Source organism: Musa acuminata, chromosome BXJ1-5, assembly GCF_036884655.1.
Source record: "Musa acuminata AAA Group cultivar baxijiao chromosome BXJ1-5, Cavendish_Baxijiao_AAA, whole genome shotgun sequence".
Classification (NCBI taxonomy): domain Eukaryota; kingdom Viridiplantae; phylum Streptophyta; class Magnoliopsida; order Zingiberales; family Musaceae; genus Musa; species Musa acuminata.
Genome location: NC_088331.1, coordinates 43,680,188 through 43,699,663, shown reverse-complemented (window position 1 = coordinate 43,699,663; position 19,476 = coordinate 43,680,188). Strand labels below are relative to the sequence as shown.

The window sequence follows — 19,476 nt, the reverse complement described above, 5'->3', positions numbered from 1 at the left end:
TGAACACCAATAATAGATGCAACTTGTACCATATAATCTTTGTTCCAAACCCACAAGTGCTTTGACCAAATAAATATCTGACTAAAATCTGATAATCTTCTTGAAACGTAAGAGCTAGAAAGTAGCATTCAGAAACAAAAAGTAACAGACCATCTCATCCTTGGAGCACTAAGAGCATAACAAGCTGTGTTACATCTTTAGCTTTAGATCTTAAGAAAATCCGGTTGGGTTGTCACTGATCTCACCCAAGCCCATTTATGATCCTTTGTATCCACCAAGTTCTTCGAAACTGCAATCTCTTGGATTGGAATGTACCCGTAGTTACCATTTATAGGACCTGATACAAACCCTGTGTACCCTGCCATCACTCCATGTATAGCAGAATGTGCCAACAGAGTACAATACAAGTTGTCGGTTGCATTCGCTGGAACTGCTCTAATCATATACGTGGGATCAATATACTTTACTGTGAACAATTCTCCAGGATGCTCGTGTTCCCACCAGTTCTTCAGCTCGGATTTCAGCCATGCTCCCACATCCAGGAACACTGGATTGCCCGACTCGTCCTTTTCTTCCTTCTGAGCATCCGTTCGTGGAATTATATCCTGTCCAGCACCTTCAGCTACCACGACTACAGCATGTCCGTTCTGCTTTAGCCTCTGATCAAGGAATTCAAACAGTCCCCCCTTCCCTTCCAAGTAGAAGTCGTTCTCAGGAATCAGACAGCAGTCCACATCACGACTGCTTAGTGTAGCATGAAGAGCTATGTGGCCTGTGCTTCTGCCCATAAGTTTGACAAGTCCTATGCCATTCACAGCACTCTCAGCCTCGACATGAGCTGCATTGATGGCCTGTTGTGCCATCTCCACAGCAGTTTGGAACCCAAACGACCTATCGATGATGCCAATGTCATTGTCAACTGTTTTAGGTATCCCTGTAAGGGATACATACAATTTGCGGCGTTGAATCTCTTCGAATATTTTTACAGCACCTCTCATGGTTCCATCACCACCAATGCAATAGACCTGAATCATTCGGATATCCATTAGATTGCTGAAAAGTTGAATTTGCCCATGCGAAGTAATAAGCAATAGGTCAAGTACTTAGGCATCACAAAATCCAAATAAAGTAATAAACCTTTAGTTTAAACTCATTTCTTCATCATCCTAACAATATCATCTACAAATATGTGATGAAAGAAGTGTTGGCTAGACTTAGCCAAACCAAAACTTAATCTGAACTAGTTCAAGTATCACCATCGAGCCTGGATTAAATATCTACTACTGTAAAAAATGAAAATTTTCAGCAAACATTATTCAGTGTTAGCTAGACTGAGCCAAACCAAAACTTAATCTGAACTAGTCCAAGTTTCACCATCAAGTCTGGATTAAATATGCACTACAGTAAAAAATAAAAATTTTCAGCATACATTATTGGGTAATAGATTGATGCTTTCTTAGTCCCCCAACAAATGGGCCCAAATTTTAGTCAACCAACAAACTTTTCATATCATGTTCCATTTAAGTCGAGAGCTCTTGCAATATATTGATGGTTGTTACAAAATTCGAAAATATGGAAGAAGTGCCTCACTAAAAAGAACTTAACATGAAGTGCTTACACCATATTGGAACACTTATTTGCATTTTCAATAGATAACAATGCCAGGACCACCACATGCAAAATCTGATACTTCGATGTGGAATAATTAAGCAATAAATGGGTGCTTACAAGTTCATAGTACATACATGTGCCTTTGTTCAATCATTGACCATTTTTGCTGGAGTCAATTATCACCACCATCCTTATCTAAGTGAAGCATCTCTTTACCCTAGTGGGAGGTTTGATGTTTGATTCCAATCTTCTGCAAGTCACATTTTCTCCCACTGTTATGATTAAAGACCTCCCTGTTGGTTGTGGACTTGAAAAGGTTTAACTAGCTTACTACCATGCGATCTAAAATAATCTTATGACCTTGTCACCTATGTCACAGGGTCTGATGCCTCATCTAGGAGTAATAACATAAATATTTTAGCTATTATGAACAAGCTAAATGTAATTTTTTACATTATTATTTGTAAAGACTGTTCAAATAGATAAATTTTCGGATCATTTGTATCTGAGGTGGCTAAGATGGTACCAAGTCAGGGCACAAGTATTACCATATCAATATATTTATTAAATATTAAATTTTTTGTTTAAATTTACCAAAGGTTGAGGGTTTGAAACCTCATCCAATATATTTATTTACACCTTAAATGTTAAGACTAAATCCACTTACTAAAGGTTAAGGATTTGAAACCTCATCCGATATATTTTTTATACCTAAAATATTGGCTTGGTAATGGTATATCAGATCCACTTATCAAAGGTCGAGAGTTTGAAATCTCATCCGATATATTTCTGCCTTCGTCACTTATCGTTTGTAAAAAAAAGTCTGGGCACAAGTATATGGGTCTATGCATGCATGTTCTAATGCTTTTAATTTTCCATTACTTATTAATCTAGAATAATTGTCTTACCATAGACTCATTGTAATCCTTAATGCTATAAACCCCCTCGTTATTCACTGACCTGGCAATGCTTGGATTTTAAGCCAAAAAAGGAACACCATGCATTAAGGATCTTGGCATTAATCAATTATCAAGTAAAGAGCTGCTAATATTACCAAGAATTAAATCGCCAAAAGTAAAGAAATTGAACCAAATTCATACAGCTAATCACCACCATCAACTAAGAATTGGGGACGTCTCCTGACCTGATTAAACCCGTACTTCTCGATCCCGTCCACGATCTTCTCCAGATTGAAGCCGCCCCTGGAGGTGGTCAGAACGGTACCGCCCCTTTTGTGCCAGCCATCCACCATCTTGGGGTCCAGCGGCACGGGCTCGGCGGAGTAGAACCCGCGGTACCCCGAGGGCACGCCAAAGATCCGGCGCACGCCATAGATCTCCCACAGACCCACGACGAGCTCCCTGATCACGGTGTTGAGCCCCGGGCAGAGGCCGCCGCAGGTGACGATGGCGGCCCGGACGGCGGCGGGGTCGAAGCGGATGGTCTGGCGGGGCCCGGCGCGGTGGTAGGCGGGGAGGCAGGAACTGGGGGTTGAGTCGGAGGAGGAGAGGTCGAAGAGGATGTGGCGGAGGATGATGTCGGAGGGGGCGATGTAGAAGCCGGGGGAGGGGTGGTAGAAGGGGCTACGGTCGATGGGGGTGGGGAGAGCCGGGACGTCGGTGAGGTGGTCGGCTAGGTGCGGGAGGGGCGTTAGGGTGAAGGGAGACAGGGTGAAGTTGGCGGTGGCGACGGAAGCCGAGGAGGAGAAGGAGGCGGTGGTGTTGAAGTCGAAGTCCATTTCCCCGAGCGACGAGCCGAGCGGTGGAGTGGAATCGATCCCCGGACGCGAATAGACGTCGTTCCGCTAAGTTTTGTGCGTCATCAGCAAAAGGCCCACTTTTTATATGTGATGTTAAAATTCGAAAAGGGCCCTCAAAAATTCGAAAAAAAAAAGAGAATATCCAAAAGATAATAATAAATAATTAAATGTTCAGAGTAAGAATTCTTTATTATTTGATAAAGATAAAAAAATTCTTATTGTACTTAAAAATTGCTAAGTCATAGTTGAGATATATATAAGACATCTGATGTCAACCCTGAATTTTACGAGGGTGACTGTGGTCGCCTACGTGGCTTGACCATGCTGATCTCCTTTGGCCCCCACCAAAATGGCCGCGGCTGGGATCGAAACGTGGACAGCTAGGACGCCTTCTCCGTGCATTTTACAGATAACCATGCCGCTCGGGACCCACCGCGGTCTCCGTCACGTGGCAGCATCTACCATCTTTGCCCCTTCCCTCTCCCTCACGCTAACCTTCGGTCATCCTCGCCGTCTGATTCCCATCGAACCGCCATCATTGGCCCCTTGCACATCAAACTCGGACTTTTCCCATCGGAAGCGATCGGCCGTCGTTCATCGTTGATCTTGAGGATCTCAAATTTGGACGGCCAGTGATGAGCGGGTCCCCCTCGTTCGTTATCAACGCTACTGCCGTAACAAGGTTGGGGTATATTAGTAATTAGATCGCCATTGTGGTGTCGCGTCCCTTGTACGTCGGGGGAAGGTTACTTTTAGACCCAGCAGCGAGCGTTTATTACGGAAACGCCACAGAAAAAGCGCACGAGGCGTCGCTCTTTTGGCGGGGCCCGGTGGGGCCCGATGGGCGCTCGGTTTCCTGTGGTCCGTTTGTCTTGCGTGATCTCTTGTGCTCATCTCACGTCTATCCTGCCAATTGTACTCACCAAAACGGAATCGGATATCCTCTACAATCGACAAAGGAGCAATCTTTCCGTCAGGAGCGACCGAGTAATTTGTGCGTCGGTTGGGTAGTTGTGTGGGGTGAGAGATTTTCTCGGATCTTCGTGTTCCTTTCAGGTTTTGTATTGCTCTTTTGTTCTTGAAGTGCCAAAGATTCACTTTTTCTGGTCTTTTCTTCGTTTGCCGAGAGTAGATGTTGTAGCTGCTTGATTAAAAGTTTAATCTTTTTCTTTTCTTGTTTCGGTGATTTGACATTAATTTGTTCTAGAATTAGTAAATATTCTGGTCTTTTCTTGGTTTTTGACGTTGATTCCGACGCCACGAGTAGAACTTGCGTTAAAATGAGGAGCTTATCTAGTAGTTGTAGTTTAGCAGATGCTCTTTTCTTTCCTCGCTTAGTCAGAGTTTGTTGTTTGTGGATACTTATTAGACCTTCTCTTCTTTTTTAAATTCTTAAAAATTGCAACTTGTTTTCGCCCATATAGTGCTCGGATCTAAGAGAAACCTTGGTGAGTTTATGACAAAGAATTCAGCTGCGGACTGAGGATTTGGGAAAGAGAAAACTGTGTGTTCTTCATATCAATTTGTTTGTCACGTGGATTAAGCTTTTTTTTTTTAAGAAACATAGGGGCAGAGATCATTTGAAGGTTGCTATTTGAGGTCTGAAAAGTTACATAAGTTCCATTAGTGCTTTGTAGTTCTAATAATTCTTTTTTCTCTTTTTGCAATTTGCTTGTTCAAGTTGGCTTGGCTGTTTCTGATTTCTTTGTCACAAATTTGCCTTTGGTTGTAAGTTTCTCATAAGGGAAAATTTATACCACTGATAACCTCCAAGTTCTGAAGTAGCCATCATGCTACTAGATTCTGTACATGTAGAGCTAGTAAGTGGCCAAATAAGAGAATTGGAAAATTTCAGGGCTCTTCTCGTGTCTGTTGTTGCCATCAGATATTCACTTCGGGTGTTATCCATCCTTGAATGTAATTATTCCATTTTCTTCAAAAGAAAACAAGAACTGACATATTCTTGGTTGATCATGAGTCAATATACTTTAACTTAATAGGCAGGTTATTTTGGGTGATTAACAGTGAAAAGAAATTTATTTTTGTACTCTTGCATGTGGATGCTGGTGACCATGATGTTTATGAAGTGTTTTTAACTTGAAATTTGTGTTGTAAATTATTGAACTGTTCTGGAGACCTAAGCCCAATGTGTTGATATGGTCAGCTGTCTTTTTTCTTTTCCAGTGAACCAAGCATGGACCATCTTTGTGATTTCTGCACAGAGCAAAGATCTGTAGTCTATTGCCAGTCTGATGCAGCTTCCTTGTGCTTATCGTGTGACCGAAATGTTCATTCCGCAAATGCACTTTCTTTGCGACACTTGCGTACGCTTCTATGCGACCAGTGCATTGTCCAACCTGCTGCTGTAAGGTGCATAGAAGAAAATAAATCGCTTTGTGGAAATTGTGATCGAAAAGTTCATGGTGGATTAGCCGTGGCTTCAGAACACAACAGACATCTGATCAACTGCTACTCAGGTTGTCCATCAGCAGCAGAGTTTTCAAGAATTTGGTCCTTCCTTGAGTTCCTTCATATGACAGACTCTGATTACGAGCAAGGATTCATGATTACCAATGAGGACAGTGTTACCAATTGTGGGGAACCTCGAGTTGATAGTAGTGATGCAAATATTGGCAACACCTGGAAAATGAATGATAAGATGACCATTGATAAATGCAACCTCTGGAAGGGCTCATCTTCAGCATCTGAAATTCCTATGTGTTATAGTGCTGATCAACCAACTAATCCTGCGAATTCAACTACACCCAAGGTGAATCAGGATTTTAAAATGCATATTGGCAGCTTCGAATCATCGAATCTGCTGAGATGCCAATTTATCATATCTCATATTGTGAAATGCAATGATCCTATTTTTGCCCTTAAATGACACCTCTACAAATTCGATAGCCAGTATTATTCTTTTATTGCAAATTGATATTCACAATTCAGTGCCAAGCATATAGATGTGGTGTACCCTTTCTCTGACTGAACACAAAGCAATTACATTGGAATGTAAGATCCCCTATGTACTTTTTTCTTAATGATATCCCAAGAGCTTTCACTTTATTACTTCTGTTATTATCTGCTGAATATTGTTCAATTAGGGGTCCCCATATATTATTCATTACATCAAAAAGAATTTCTTTAAAATGTATGCATTGCTGATCAGTGCCAATAGTCTTTGTACTGGTTAGTATTGATTGCAAGGATGATGATTTTAAGTCCAATCCAGATGGTTGTTGCAAAAAAAATTATTTGATTACACAGCATTGATCTTCTTATTTGCAGTGGATCTATTAACACCTTTTTGCAAAGAAAGTTATTCAGCTTTGGAACCATAAAAAGACCAGTGTAGTTATCCAATTGACAGTGAAAACTTCAAGAGAATGATCGCTCTTAGGATTATTCTTGAGCATAGCTTAAATGATCTTTTAATAACGCAGCTCTAATTTCTCTTAATCACTTAACTGTGTGCAGTTATATTGTCCTGAGACAAATGATACTGGATTTAGTAAAGATGACTTCGATGAAGGTTTCACTATTGGTGACGTGGACATGATATTTGAGAATTATGAAGAACTCTTTGGTGCAGCTAATAAGCAAACAAAGTGTCTGTTTGATGATGCTGGAATTGATAGTTTCTATGACAGAAAGAAAAACTCTCCTGCCTGTTCCCTTTGCCATGGTGAACTTGCTGCAGAGGTATAACCTGGTACTTCTTCCTGGTGTATAACATCTGCAAATGATATAAAAAATGACTTCCATGTATTCTTAGTTATTAGATGCAGTAGTCACTTATCCGCTCAGCGCTTTCATCGATTTCATGTTTTTTTCTTTAAGAATAGATTTTCATTACATTAACTAGAGTATAATGCTAACACGTGGACTCGAACCTGAAGCCTGTCACTTGAATGCACTGGATGTCTCAACAGAGATCATTGATTGCATGTTAAGTGTCTAATATGTGTTTAAATTTAGCACTGTTCTCATGCATAGGAAAAGAATATTCATAGAGCTTTTTTCTAGCAGGAAAGAAGTATTGGTTTTAGGCTATTGCAAAATGTACAATCTTCAGTAATTGCAAACTTTTCAATGCTTAGTTCATGAAATAGGTACTGTTATTTCTGATGGAACTGGAATCAATTGCAGGGAAGAGATGAATATCTTGATGGAATAATTACAAATCAGACAAATATTTCCTCAGAGAAATATCTGTTATGTTTGAGTTTCACTTTGTATCAACATATTCTTCCTACCTGGTACTCTTACAATAGTAAGTACATCTTGTTTCATCTCAATTTATTAATTTATCCTCTTGATCATATTGACGGACTTCTTTATTGCCTAATATTTGAAGCATGGTTTGCCTCATTGTCTGATCTTGACCTGGATCATCTATAGCCGATTAGCTTCCAGTCAAGAAAATTCAATCACAGCTCAGCCAAGAAAGTTTGATTTTTGGCTGGATTATGAGATAGAAGGAACAGGCTGGAACTTGATCAGAATCACCTGCAATTGGCTGATCCCAAACCATCTTTGCTAACCAATTGTTACTGGTTGACTAAGAAAGAGAATAATAAGAAGTAGAGAAAGAAGAAGAGACAAAAGAGAAAGACATAGGAGGATGAGGAAGTAGGGGGTACAAACTTGGATGTCACTGCCGGTACCACTGTCTGTTGCATTCATAGGAGGTGAGCTGTTCACCGTTCACCAAGGGCACATCTAAGTGACTCTCATGAGTCATCATTCACAAATTAGGTATTCCATAGCATAATATATAAAAAATGAAAAACTGTGCTATACAGATTTAATGTATCTTGTCCTGCTGGTTTTGATCTTATGCCATAGACCAATCCTGATCCTGCAGTTGTTGTTATGAAGTTTTTTCTTAAGAACTGGCACATCTCATAGAAACTATACCCAATCTAACACATCCATAACTTTACAGTGATGCCAATTTCCAGGAAGACATGTGCATTATATGATAGTGGAAAGTTTCTCCTTAGTCAAGAGGACTGCGCTATTTCTTTCTGATTCAGCTGACCTGAATAGCATTTTGTTATGCATGGACCCATTCTAGTACAGGTTCCGAGTTAATCAGTCATGTTTTGGTACTGAGATTACTTTTTTTTTTTGCTTTGTAGCATTCGTTGCTAGACTCTCAATACATTAACAGCATCCAAGAACAGTGAGAGCCAAATTGAAGCTTCCTCTGCTGATTTGTGTATTCTAGTTTACTTAATACCAACTGATATATGTAACTATCTCAGATATCTTGTTAATCTTTTGAGTTATTAATCATGAGTTGTTATTAGATTATTTTTTTTATTATCCTGTGAGACTTTTAAATGCAAATGTACTGCTTAAGTAGCTTATCATGTGTCCCACATGCTTTTGTCTGTTATTGCAGTATGAAACTAATAAAATTAGCACTCACTTTTTGCAAGTTTTATTTTTATTTGATTCATTTGAACCAAGAAGCATTGATGAAATCCTGATCACCAATCTCAGGAATCATCAGTTGGGCAGGTTAAACAAATGCAAATACCATGCAGTGATGCAGTATGTGCTGATTCTGTGATGTCAAATCCAGAAGAAGATCCAGATTGTGCTTTCCCAGAATGCAAGGTTCAGTCATCTCTATCTTTTTCATTCTCTGGTGTAACTGGGGAAAGCAATGCTGGAGACTATCAAAATTGTAGAAAGTCAGATATGCTTCTAATGGGTAAGCCTCCTTGGTACTTCGCTGGTTCAGGAAGCTTCTCATTGCCTACGTCTAGCAGGGAATGTGCTCTTATGCGTTACAAGGAAAAGAAAAAATCACGCAAGTAAGTCCAGATATCTCTGATAATTAAACACTTCCTATTACATTGCATGTACTTATGATTTCTGGAGTATGCTATTTTTAGAGCTTGAAAAAATGGGCAGTTCTATCTGCTACATGTCTGTAATGTATGATGAGTACAAAGTCCCATAACGGGCACAGCCATCTCTATGGTTTTGGATTTCCTGGTCACTGAACCTTAAAGAGAGACTTCTTTGAACAACTAAAACAGACATCAGCACTTTTCAAGATATGCATTTATACACAGTGGAAGCATACCAAATAAATTATCGCGAGCTTGTGTTGTTCTTAGGCATGTAAAAGTGTGAGTATAATGATAAGAAAAGTTGAAAAATATCATATATGATATTTTATAATATTTCTGACAACCTTAGGTCAGTTTAGAAGACTTGAGGATACTGGGGAGAATGAGCATGTAAAGTAACTGAAAACTATAGTGCTTTTGGTATAACATATCTGAATTTTTGAATATGTTGGTATTGTATGAACCAAATCAGGTGCCAAATTTTGAAGTTTCTGCATGTCATGCCTGATTTTACAAACCTTTAATGTAGTGGTTGACCCTGAGGCATATGTGAAACATTTAAAAAAGAATCTACCACAGACCCTGAAAATGATAATATCTTCAGTTAACCATGTATTACTAGTTTGTTAGCTAACTGTGCTATAATTTTCTAAAGCCTATGGTTCAATCCAATCAAATTTGTTAGCACAAGGATTAGATATGCAGCCAGTTGTAAACTTGTAATTACTCAATGAACATATTTCAGTTGTCACTATATTCTCAGTATCTCATGTCTTGCATGTTGAACAGATTTGAGAAAAGGGTCAGGTATGCTTTGCGCAAGGCCAGGGCAGATATTAGAAGGCGGGTGAAGGGGCGCTTTGTTAAGGCTGGTGATGCATATGATTACGATCCACTCTCCCATATAAGCTGTTGAGCACAGCAATATTTCGCTTACTATATGAAGAATGATAAGCAAAGGAATAAAGGCAATGTGATTGGTAAATGAATATTCTTAAGTTGGAATTACTAATTCCAATTGACGAATTTTCTGTTGCAAGGTTGGCACAATAACCTAGCAAATCTTCTCCATATTTTCCTATAATTTTGAAGAACAGGTGCACTTGATCAGCCCATTCAGGTGTTCAGGAGCTGGTTTTTATGTCCACTAAAATATCTTTATCATCACTCCTCCCCTTCGCCAACCCAATCGAGGATCAGTTTGTATGTGATGACTTCCCTATGCCTTTGTTCTGGGGTTTGGCTTTTACGTCAGATGTTTAAACACATACCTCCTTTTTAAGGTGTTTTTTCATGTAAGATTTGTACAGCATAATGTCAGCCTCCTTGTATCTATTCACCTGTGCAAGAAAAATATATATGTAAGAAGAGGTTTGGAGGAAATCTGATACCTTTTCCTTGTAAATAACTTATATAAGCTATGAGTTGAGGTTGTTAATCTTGTCTTTAGTGTCTCACAATGAAGCTCCAAAAATGTGGTGTGCTGAACAATGCTTCTTCCATGAGGCAAAGCTTCTTTTTTTTGTCAAAAGAATTTATCAGCAAGACATTTCTTCTGCATAACCTGCTCACCCTGCAGTAGTCTTCTCCAAGAACTTGTCCCTCTGACAATGCAACTCTCAGAGGTGATCAGAGAAGAAAAAGGTGACGTTGTAATGCAGAAAGTTGCGAATGTGTTGTGGAAACACAACTCTGTATTTCTGTTCGAAATTTGGGATATAGGTTTCTAAGAATCTGCAAGTAGCATAATCTGGCTATATTTTTCTTCAAAATCTAAGAAAATTTGCTACATTGTTAAGGAATCCCATGCTTCTTGTAGGTCAAATTATGTGTTTGTGGAGTTGTTCCATGGTTTCAGCTGGTCACTACTTGACACCTTTCCCTTCATCAAATTCTAATGCCAGTAGTAGTTTCTTGACCTGTGCAGAAGGGAAAGGGAAGGACATTGGTCACTGGACACATCTTGGCAACCAAACAGTTGATGTCTGAGGGCTTCTCCTTGGTAGCTTAAGGTGATGAACCTTGTTGATTGACTTGCTTGTTTCAAAGTTGTTCTTTGGGACATGCTTTATTAAAGCTTTACAATCTGCCTGGGAAGACATGAAGTCAGGCAACTCATGTATTTCTGACATTTTAAGTTTGAACTGTAATCTAAGCTCAGGAAGCATCTGCTATCTTTGAAGCCATGTACATCTTTTGCTACAATGTCTAGATGATTGGCCAAATCATGTCATTCATGTACCCATTCTGAGAACATTTGTAGAATGTTCAGTCACCAAAGAAAGAAAAAGATAGAAGAAACAGATGCAGACTGAGAAGAAAATTACTCTTTTCATGCTATTTTAGTTTGCTCTTCTCTTGATTTCTCTTATGTAATACCTCAGTTGAGTTCCATACCTGAAGTAAGAGGATGGTTCTGAGGTTATATCATAAGCATTTTGGATATGTCAGCTTTCTCATCCCTTTTTATCAATTGAGCAAAGTGGTACATGATAAATTTCCCCTAGAAAATGCACTTCAAATTTGCCAAAGAGACTGCTTCATTGGATCCTCTGATCTTGTCTGAAGGATTATTAGTGAGGGATATTGGCAGTATGCTGCTTGTTACTCCATGTATTTGTTGTCTAACTCACATGTTTATCTTGCATGATGGTCTCTCTCTCCTCTCTGTAAAATATTTATTGGTCATGTGTGTCTGTGAGAATCTACCAATTTAATTTCCTGGAACTCCTCTGTCAAAGGCTGGCAACTTCATCTGAGCATCTTCCACTAAAACAATTACTGTAGGCTTACCTGCTATCCATTAATCAAACCTTCTTCCACCACATCCTTGGTTGGTGTGCATCCCTGTCCTAACTTCACAGTTAATTATGATGAGCATTTCGTATATGCAAGCAAGTATACTCATCTTATCAGACAGCCATTGCTGCTGCTGTTGCTGTATCAAGGCACCAATGGCAATGACCCAATTGAATTCCTCAAGACTACAGTAATGGGTCCACTACATCTTGCAAGATCTGTGCAATCTGTTCTCTGGACCTTTGTAGAGCTCACAATCTGATGTTTAACTTGGAAGAGCCATTTCCAGAGTGCTCCACATCTGCAGCATGTGCAGTGCACATGCCTCCTGCAGGTAGAAAAAATAGAGAAGGAACTCATCTTTTATGGCACAAACTTTGGAGCTTTTACAATGCTGCAGAGGTCTAAGAGATGCCCAACAAGAAGAGATCCATGTGCTATTTTATAGCTCATGTCCCCATGCATAGCCTTCACAAGGCTTTAGTTCTGTTTATCTTGAACAATGCATGGCAAAAATGGTTGGGTTATACTTAATCATGTCATGGAATTACCCTCTCTCTCTCTCTCTCGATTGTAGTCAAAAGGAGGAGGAGAAAACCCAGAAGAGAGTAACTGAACTCTGACCTTACTGTAGCAGATGCAATCATCACTGCTGGAGAGTAAACTTAGCACTGGCTGTAGATATCTGGAAGCATATTGTAGCCACATCATGCTCTCTCCCCTATCTTCTTTGTTTTCCTACCTCCGTCTACTTCTGCAAATTCACTGTTACATTGATGAATGGGCACCATCATTGAACACTATTTTGTCAGCTGGGGGACCCACCGCGAATCTTGCTGCTAGCCAACAACAGGAAAGTCCACATGCCCCAAAGAAGGAAACTCGATGTTGAGATCCCCCCAGCCAAACCACAGCACAGCAGGTGAGCCTTTCCCCCGAGCTGCCAAATGAAAGACATGCCAAGCTCTTGAAGCCATTTCTAGTCCAACATGATATCAGCATGTTTAGGGTGAAGCACTAATCTGAGTTAGCACTGGATTAGCATTAGCAAAATCTGTGAACTGTAGCCTGAGATGGGCAGGGTTGAGGACTTGGACACAGTGGGATTGGAGAGAGGGAAGGATGTTTCAGTCATTTCAGGGAGGATAAATATGGACTTGGGAGCCAAGTCTAACAATGAGGGTGCTCCTGCCACTTAGAGAGAGAGCCTCATGACGAGAGATAGAGCTCTCTCCATTATATTGGGAAGTGCACCACCTATCGACTGGTTGATTGGGTGGCAAATTTGAAACGGCATCGAGACGTGTGTGTCTGAGAGAGAGAGAGAGAGGAATGATCAAAAGCTTGTAGCTGTGTGGCTTTGACCACTCTCTCCTCTCGATGCACTAATGCACACCCGCAAACCAATAGCCAAATCCAGCACATAGAAACAGCCCCAAACACTCCACAAAATAGTACTTCGCTTTCCCATATCTCCCATTTCCTTCAGCAAAATGCCCCGGTGCCTGCTGCCTTGCCTCCCCCCGTTTGCGGACACCAGGCAGAACCATCCAACATCTGCACACTGAAAGCTCTACAGTTGTGATACTTGAGATCAAGGTATAAGTTTGGCCTCTTTCCCCCTCATTGTTTCTTCTGTTTGCTGCTCCTTTCTTTCTCACTCTAGTTTTCTTTGATTTTGGAGTGTCGGATCTATTTTGGCGTTCGGATTTAGATTTTAGATCTTTCGTTATGCTTCAAAAATGGGAAATTTCAATTTGATGTCACTGAAAAATCTTTCTTTGGTGCCATTTAGGAGTTCTGATGTTTTTTGATGCGTAAAGATTGAATTTTTTTTGGACTGGCATGACCATGGTTCTTGATTAATGAGTCCGCCATTTTACTGATCTTTTGTATAATGAAATTTTAGCTTCATACGGGAAAGAATCATATTCGAAAAGTGTTAATTCCGCAATCCAGGCTCCATCAAGTACTTCTTTTCTTCTCAGGGAAAAAAAGTTCCTTGTTTTAAGGTGGGTTATGGTCCACCATCCTTGTTGTTGCGGAAAAGTTGTTTCTTGATGTGCTTTATGGAAAAGTTATATCTTGATGTGTATCTTTGTGATCTTTTTATTCAGTCTTTTCTCCAATTCTGTATAGGTTGATGACTTGTGGGCGAATGTTGTCAAGATGCTTTGGAAAGTCTCTAAGTTCTATTATGTGAAGCTTTTTTCTGTTACTTCCAGTGGAGATGATAAGTAGATGGATCTTTCTGAATTTTCTCTTGGTTTTTGACTCACGGGCTTTCACTAGGATGTATTAATTGATCCACTAAGATGCTATGAGGTGGGTCAGTCTTTGGTACATGAATTATTATTATTATTATTATTTATCTTGGTTTTTTCTTCTTTTTTTTGTGTGTGTTTGGATTGATGTTTCTCTCAATATTTAGGCTACATGTAATTTCCACCTTTTTTCTGGAAATAAAATGTCAAGTCTCTTCTTGATTGTCATGGCCACCTAATTCATGCATGTCTCCTCGTCATTCCATTTGTAATATAGATCATGATTGTTTAAACACCATATTCCCTTTTCGGAGATCTGCATTACTGTCGAACAATGTGCAAGATACTTCTTTCTTGGAAGTTGTTGGTAATTTTCTTTACTTTGATGGCAGATTCTGGCCTGAGAAAATCCATAGGCGGTTGCAAATAATATGTTGGTTCTTTAGCAAAGTGCTGTAATTATTCTTTCTAGATAATGGAGTAAATTGTTGGGCGATTTGACCTCTTAGATACACAAGTTTACTGATAAATGGCTTCAAAAACCATCTCGCATGTCAGCTCTGAGAAACAAGTCAAACCGCTTGTCAGCCACAGAGTAGAGCCAACCACTTGTAATCCTAAACATGTTACAAAGCTAATCAAATCAGAGCCTACTCCATCAAAAGAATTGGCAGATGCTGATGAGAGCATGTCAAAGCATCCTGTGACCAAATTTTCTGAGGGTATGAAACCTAATCAATGTTTTGAGGGATCTATCAATGTCGAAACAGATACACTTCCTATCGAGGGACCTATCAATTCTGAAGCAGATAAGCTTCCTTCCAAGGCCATCCTACCTTTTGAAAATAATAACACACACCCATGTTCCGATAGCCAGAGAGAACCAACACAATATGTTGACACCATGGGGCCGAATGGGGCCATGATCTTGAAAGGCAGTGTGGATCAAGAAAATAATATTGAACACGATGTAAGCAATGGCATTATTTCTGCCAAAGTTAGTGAAGGGAACAGCAGTATAACAAAGTCTAGTGGAAGTGCTAAGGTTATTGACAAAGTTGATGTTGTCGAAAATAGAATAAGTAGTATGTGCAGGCCCAGTACAAGCAGTGATATCAGTGATGAGAGCTTGTGTAGTAGCTTGAGTAGTAGCATTAACAAGCCCCATAAAGCAAATGATTCAAGATGGGAAGCAATTCAAATGGTTCGTGCTCGAGATGGAATTCTGGGTTTAAGCCATTTTAGACTACTAAAGAGGTTGGGATGTGGTGACATTGGTAGTGTTTATCTGTCAGAATTAAGTGGCACAAGAAGTTATTTCGCTATGAAGGTCATGGACAAGGGATCATTGGCTAGTCGTAAGAAGCTTCTAAGAGCTCAGACAGAGAGAGAGATATTACAATGTCTGGATCATCCTTTTCTTCCAACCCTATATAGCCACTTTGAAACAGATAAATTCTCATGTTTGGTAATGGAGTTCTGCTCAGGGGGAGATTTGCACACCCTTCGGCAGAGGCAGCCAGGGAAACGTTTTTCTGAACAAGCAGTGAAGTAAGTTCCTTTAAAATTATTTCTTTGTCTGTACATATGTGTATGTTTTACTTTTGTCCATTTTTCCATGTGCATATTACAGTTACTTCTTCATTATTCATGATTTCTAGTTTAGATTTATGTGACTCATTTGCGTTTGTGTCTAACATGAAACAATTTTGCTGCTGGGGCGGAAGTCGGCATTTGGTTACTTGGAATTAACCTTTTGATGGTTTGAACAGAGAGAAATAGGCTGATGAGTGAAACCTAGGAAAAACTAGGAAGGAGAGAATGAATTCCAAAAAATGGGATGGCCGTTTGTAACTGTCCAAATTCTTCAAAATTATCTAATTGTTCTTACTTTTCAGGCACTTAGTCATGGTTTTGACTTTAGTACTAGGGATTATGATTTTGAGCCATATGCCATATCTTGTGATTAGGAGCAAGAATTTTTGTTATTAAATCCACTGCTTCCACATGGATTTGAATCTAGAAATTCTTTGAGATGAACGGAGATCCAACTGCTAGGCCAAACTCAGTTGGCATGTGGACAATATTGTTAGAAGTGGAGATGTTTCTTAGTAATCTATTATCATTACAATGATGACAATCTTTATATTCCTAGGTTACTGAAAAATAAGATAATTATGAACTACATGGTGGTGAGCAAGAAGAAACTTTCACTTGTAGTCATACTAAAATCAGTTTAAGCAATGAATCTCAGATCTGCTTTTCCAGGACAAATCCGGATGCAACAAAGATTGAGAAACCTCAGAATGACGACTAATAAATTGGAACATCAAAATCTAAACTGTGATAAGATTGATGAATAATACTATTTCCCATTTATTTGGGAACTTGGCCATGAATACTGGAAACAGCCACTTCCACTTCTTTCCATGGATGGATTCCTGGAAGCAAAAATATATGATAAGTGTTTATTGGAACTTCAGTGAGAAAATTTCAACTCCTAAGTTTGTGAAAGATCCAATAATCATAGAGTGAAACATCCAATATATTTTCACTATTAATATATTTATACAATTTTCATCATGCAAATGCATTCTTCTGTGGAAAGTTCTATTTTTTTTCCCAGGGAAAGAGGTGCAATGTTAGCCCATGGTGGACTTCGAATAGTTTTATTGATAGGTTTTTAGTTCTATCAATTATATACAAATTTAGGTGACCTCCACTATGTAGTTTCAATTCATGAATTGATCTGCGATGTGTTCATCTTGTACTTTCATTGGCAGCTTTTTGTTATAAATGGGCCCTGTCAGTACCTCATGCCACATTACTTTAGTGTGCTGAGAAATTGTTTTGTTTCTTCCATGATAAAGTACATGTTAAATAGTTTTTTGGGTTATCTAGTGGTTCTATATGCATGTTTATCCTATTAATTCTGTAACTCATATGTACATATAAATCTTGATTGTATCTAAAATATATTTTAATATTCATATTACGGTTGCAGAACCCTGAAATATGCAAATCAGAGGTTGAATCTGATCCTAAGCTTCCCATTTAAATTCCACTGAATTATATATTTAAGGATATGTAGATATTTTGATTTATGCCTATCCACATCAAATGTTAAAACTTCTCACATTACTTGTAAGAGATTTAATTTAGAAAACTGAGTATTCATCTATTTACTTATTTTAATTTCTGCTGTTGCGTTTAGTCAAGTTTAATATTACTGCTAGTCAATTCCTAATATTTAGTTAAGTTCACATATTTTTCTCTAGCACTTTTATTGAATTGAGGTGGATAACATAAAAGGCAAATCATTTAGTTCAACTTCAGGATTTCATGATCAGCTGTTCGCTTATTGTATAAAAGTTCTTCATAAAAGGATTATATAAAAGGCAAATTATTATATAAAAGCTCTTTGGTTTATCAGGTCACCTTCATGACTGGCTTAGATACCCATTGTAGTTATGACTGTAATCATAATCATATGGGATAAGGACATTTAAAAGATCAAGGAAATGGTAATCAGAACACTGTGTAGAAAAAACAATTCTTTAGCTTGGTCAACTGCCTCAATCCACTGATGCCTCAACAATCCATAGCTGGAAAATGTATATGCGGCAGTCTTCTGACATGATTTGTTGTTGCCACTTCTATATTACAGAAATGACTGTACAGCTGGTAAGCGTCATTTATCTCTCTGAATTGGCTTGGCTCAGAAGTATTATGCACTTAAAGATTTTTTATTATAAAATTCTTAAAATTAATATAGCACTGGGGAAAGTGGTTAAATTGTAACATTTTTTCTATTGTACTGAAATACTGGTACTTTGAAGAGCTTGACACTTATCTGATGTTGACTCACATGTTTCTACTCGATCCTAAAATTGCAGATTCTATGTAGCAGAGGTCCTCTTAGCACTGGAATACCTGCACATGCTTGGCATTATATACCGTGACCTTAAGCCAGAAAACGTCCTTGTGCGTGAGGATGGCCACATCATGCTTTCTGATTTTGACCTTTCCCTTCGATGTGCAGTTAGCCCCACGCTGATCAAGTCTTCTAACCCAGAATCAGAAACATTGCGGCGGAACAACACAGTCTACTGTGTCCAACCTGCTTGTGTTGAGCCACCCTCCTGCATCCAGCCTGCTTGCGTCGCTCCCACGACATGTTTTGGCCCTCGTTTCTTCTCCTCCAAGTCCAAGAAGGACCGTAGACCAAAACACGAGATTGGGAACCAGGTTAGCCCGTTGCCTGAGCTCATAGCAGAGCCCACGGATGCTCATTCGATGTCTTTTGTTGGCACACATGAATACTTGGCCCCAGAGATCATCAAGGGTGAGGGCCATGGGAGTGCCGTAGACTGGTGGACCTTTGGTATATTTTTGTATGAGCTTCTGTTTGGGAAAACTCCATTCAAGGGTTCGGGTAACCGGGCCACATTGTTCAATGTCGTAGGGCAGCCATTGCGCTTCCCAGATTCACCAGTTGTGAGCTTTGCTGCAAGGGACCTTATAAGGGGACTGCTTGTGAAGGAGCCACATCACAGGCTTGCATACAAGCGCGGGGCTACAGAGATAAAGCAGCACCCATTCTTTGAGGGTGTCAATTGGGCATTGATACGGTGTGCGAGTCCCCCAGAAATTCCAAGGCATGTTGAGATTGAAAGGCCTATACGGCCTGTGGCATCAACGAGCGAAAAGGCTACACCTGTCATCAATCAAAAGGGTCCTGATAACTATCTTGAATTCGATTTCTTTTAGCGATTCTTCATCTGTTCATCACATGAATGATCTGTTATGTTGGGGGAAGGGTGTAGAGTTTTTTCTTTTTTTCCTTTTAATCTCAAAATTGCAGCTGATTCCTGGTATCAACTGTCAAATTTCTGTCAAGTCATTAGCTGCATACTTTGTGTTTCCATATCTTGTACTCTTAATTGAATGCCAAAACATTTGCACTTGTTAATTACTGAGAGTTTTTTTTCTTTTCTCTTTTGCTCATCTTGGGAAAATTAATTTTTGATCTTTTTTTATTGTTAGATATACTCTCAATTAGAGGCTGTTTTGCCTTGTTTGAGGAAATTCGGAAGCTTTCTTTTCCTTATGGCTTGATATGGTTTCAATTAGAGGATGTTTTAATTTCGTCGATCTAAACTATTTCAGATTG

The 19,476-nt window shown here is 39.3% G+C and overlaps 3 protein-coding genes across 8 annotated transcripts; 2 read left to right on the top strand and 1 right to left on the bottom strand.

Annotated features, from left to right (window-relative positions):
- Window positions 1-3,421, bottom strand: LOC135674441 (ATP-dependent 6-phosphofructokinase 2-like). Its single transcript, XM_065184284.1, has 2 exons — window positions 2,756-3,421; window positions 1-1,025 (listed from the first exon to the last, which is right to left on the bottom strand). Exons 1-2 carry the CDS (start codon window positions 3,347-3,349, stop codon window positions 204-206), a joined length of 1,416 nt encoding a protein of 471 aa, XP_065040356.1. The 5' UTR covers window positions 3,350-3,421; the 3' UTR covers window positions 1-203.
- Window positions 3,422-4,245: 824 nt separating this feature from the next.
- Window positions 4,246-10,694, top strand: LOC135674440 (zinc finger protein CONSTANS-LIKE 10-like). Of its 4 annotated transcripts, none has more exons than XM_065184280.1 (5): window positions 4,246-4,390; window positions 5,555-6,140; window positions 6,848-7,072; window positions 8,882-9,198; window positions 10,030-10,694. In XM_065184280.1, the coding sequence occupies exons 2-5, from the start codon at window positions 5,565-5,567 to the stop codon at window positions 10,154-10,156; spliced, it is 1,245 nt and encodes a 414-aa protein (XP_065040352.1). In that variant the 5' UTR covers window positions 4,246-4,390; window positions 5,555-5,564; the 3' UTR covers window positions 10,157-10,694. The 4 variants fall into 4 exon arrangements, with proteins under 4 accessions (XP_065040352.1, XP_065040355.1, XP_065040351.1 ...); XM_065184279.1 differs by having other exon boundaries at window positions 4,275-4,426; XM_065184282.1 differs by lacking the exon at window positions 4,246-4,390 and adding an exon at window positions 4,454-4,969.
- A 2,324-nt stretch (window positions 10,695-13,018) lies between these two features.
- On the top strand, window positions 13,019-19,275 carry LOC135584867 (serine/threonine-protein kinase D6PKL1-like). 3 transcript variants are annotated; one of them, XM_065184278.1, is made up of 5 exons: window positions 13,220-13,638; window positions 13,949-14,051; window positions 14,179-14,364; window positions 14,696-15,854; window positions 18,200-19,275. In XM_065184278.1, exons 4-5 carry the CDS (start codon window positions 14,833-14,835, stop codon window positions 19,071-19,073), a joined length of 1,896 nt encoding a protein of 631 aa, XP_065040350.1. In that variant the 5' UTR covers window positions 13,220-13,638; window positions 13,949-14,051; window positions 14,179-14,364; window positions 14,696-14,832; the 3' UTR covers window positions 19,074-19,275. The 3 variants fall into 3 exon arrangements, with proteins under 3 accessions (XP_065040349.1, XP_065040350.1, XP_065040348.1); XM_065184277.1 differs by lacking the exon at window positions 13,949-14,051 and having other exon boundaries at window positions 13,019-13,638; XM_065184276.1 differs by lacking the exons at window positions 13,949-14,051; window positions 14,179-14,364.
- Window positions 19,276-19,476: the final 201 nt, after the last annotated feature.

Coding starts and splice junctions, on each gene's coding strand:
- LOC135674441 (XM_065184284.1), bottom strand. CDS start 3,349: ATGGACTTCGACTTCAACACCACCGCCTCCTTCTCCTCCTCGGCTTCC. Junction 1,026..2,755: donor AGAAGTACGGGTTTAATCAG/GTCAGGAGACGT, acceptor CGAATGATTCAG/GTCTATTGCATTGGTGGTGA.
- LOC135584867 (XM_065184277.1), top strand. CDS start 14,833: ATGGCTTCAAAAACCATCTCGCATGTCAGCTCTGAGAAACAAGTCAAA. Junction 15,855..18,199: donor TTTTCTGAACAAGCAGTGAA/GTAAGTTCCTTT, acceptor CTAAAATTGCAG/ATTCTATGTAGCAGAGGTCC.
- LOC135674440 (XM_065184280.1), top strand. CDS start 5,565: ATGGACCATCTTTGTGATTTCTGCACAGAGCAAAGATCTGTAGTCTAT. Junction 7,073..8,881: donor ATGGTGAACTTGCTGCAGAG/GTATAACCTGGT, acceptor CACCAATCTCAG/GAATCATCAGTTGGGCAGGT. Junction 9,199..10,029: donor GAAAAGAAAAAATCACGCAA/GTAAGTCCAGAT, acceptor CATGTTGAACAG/ATTTGAGAAAAGGGTCAGGT.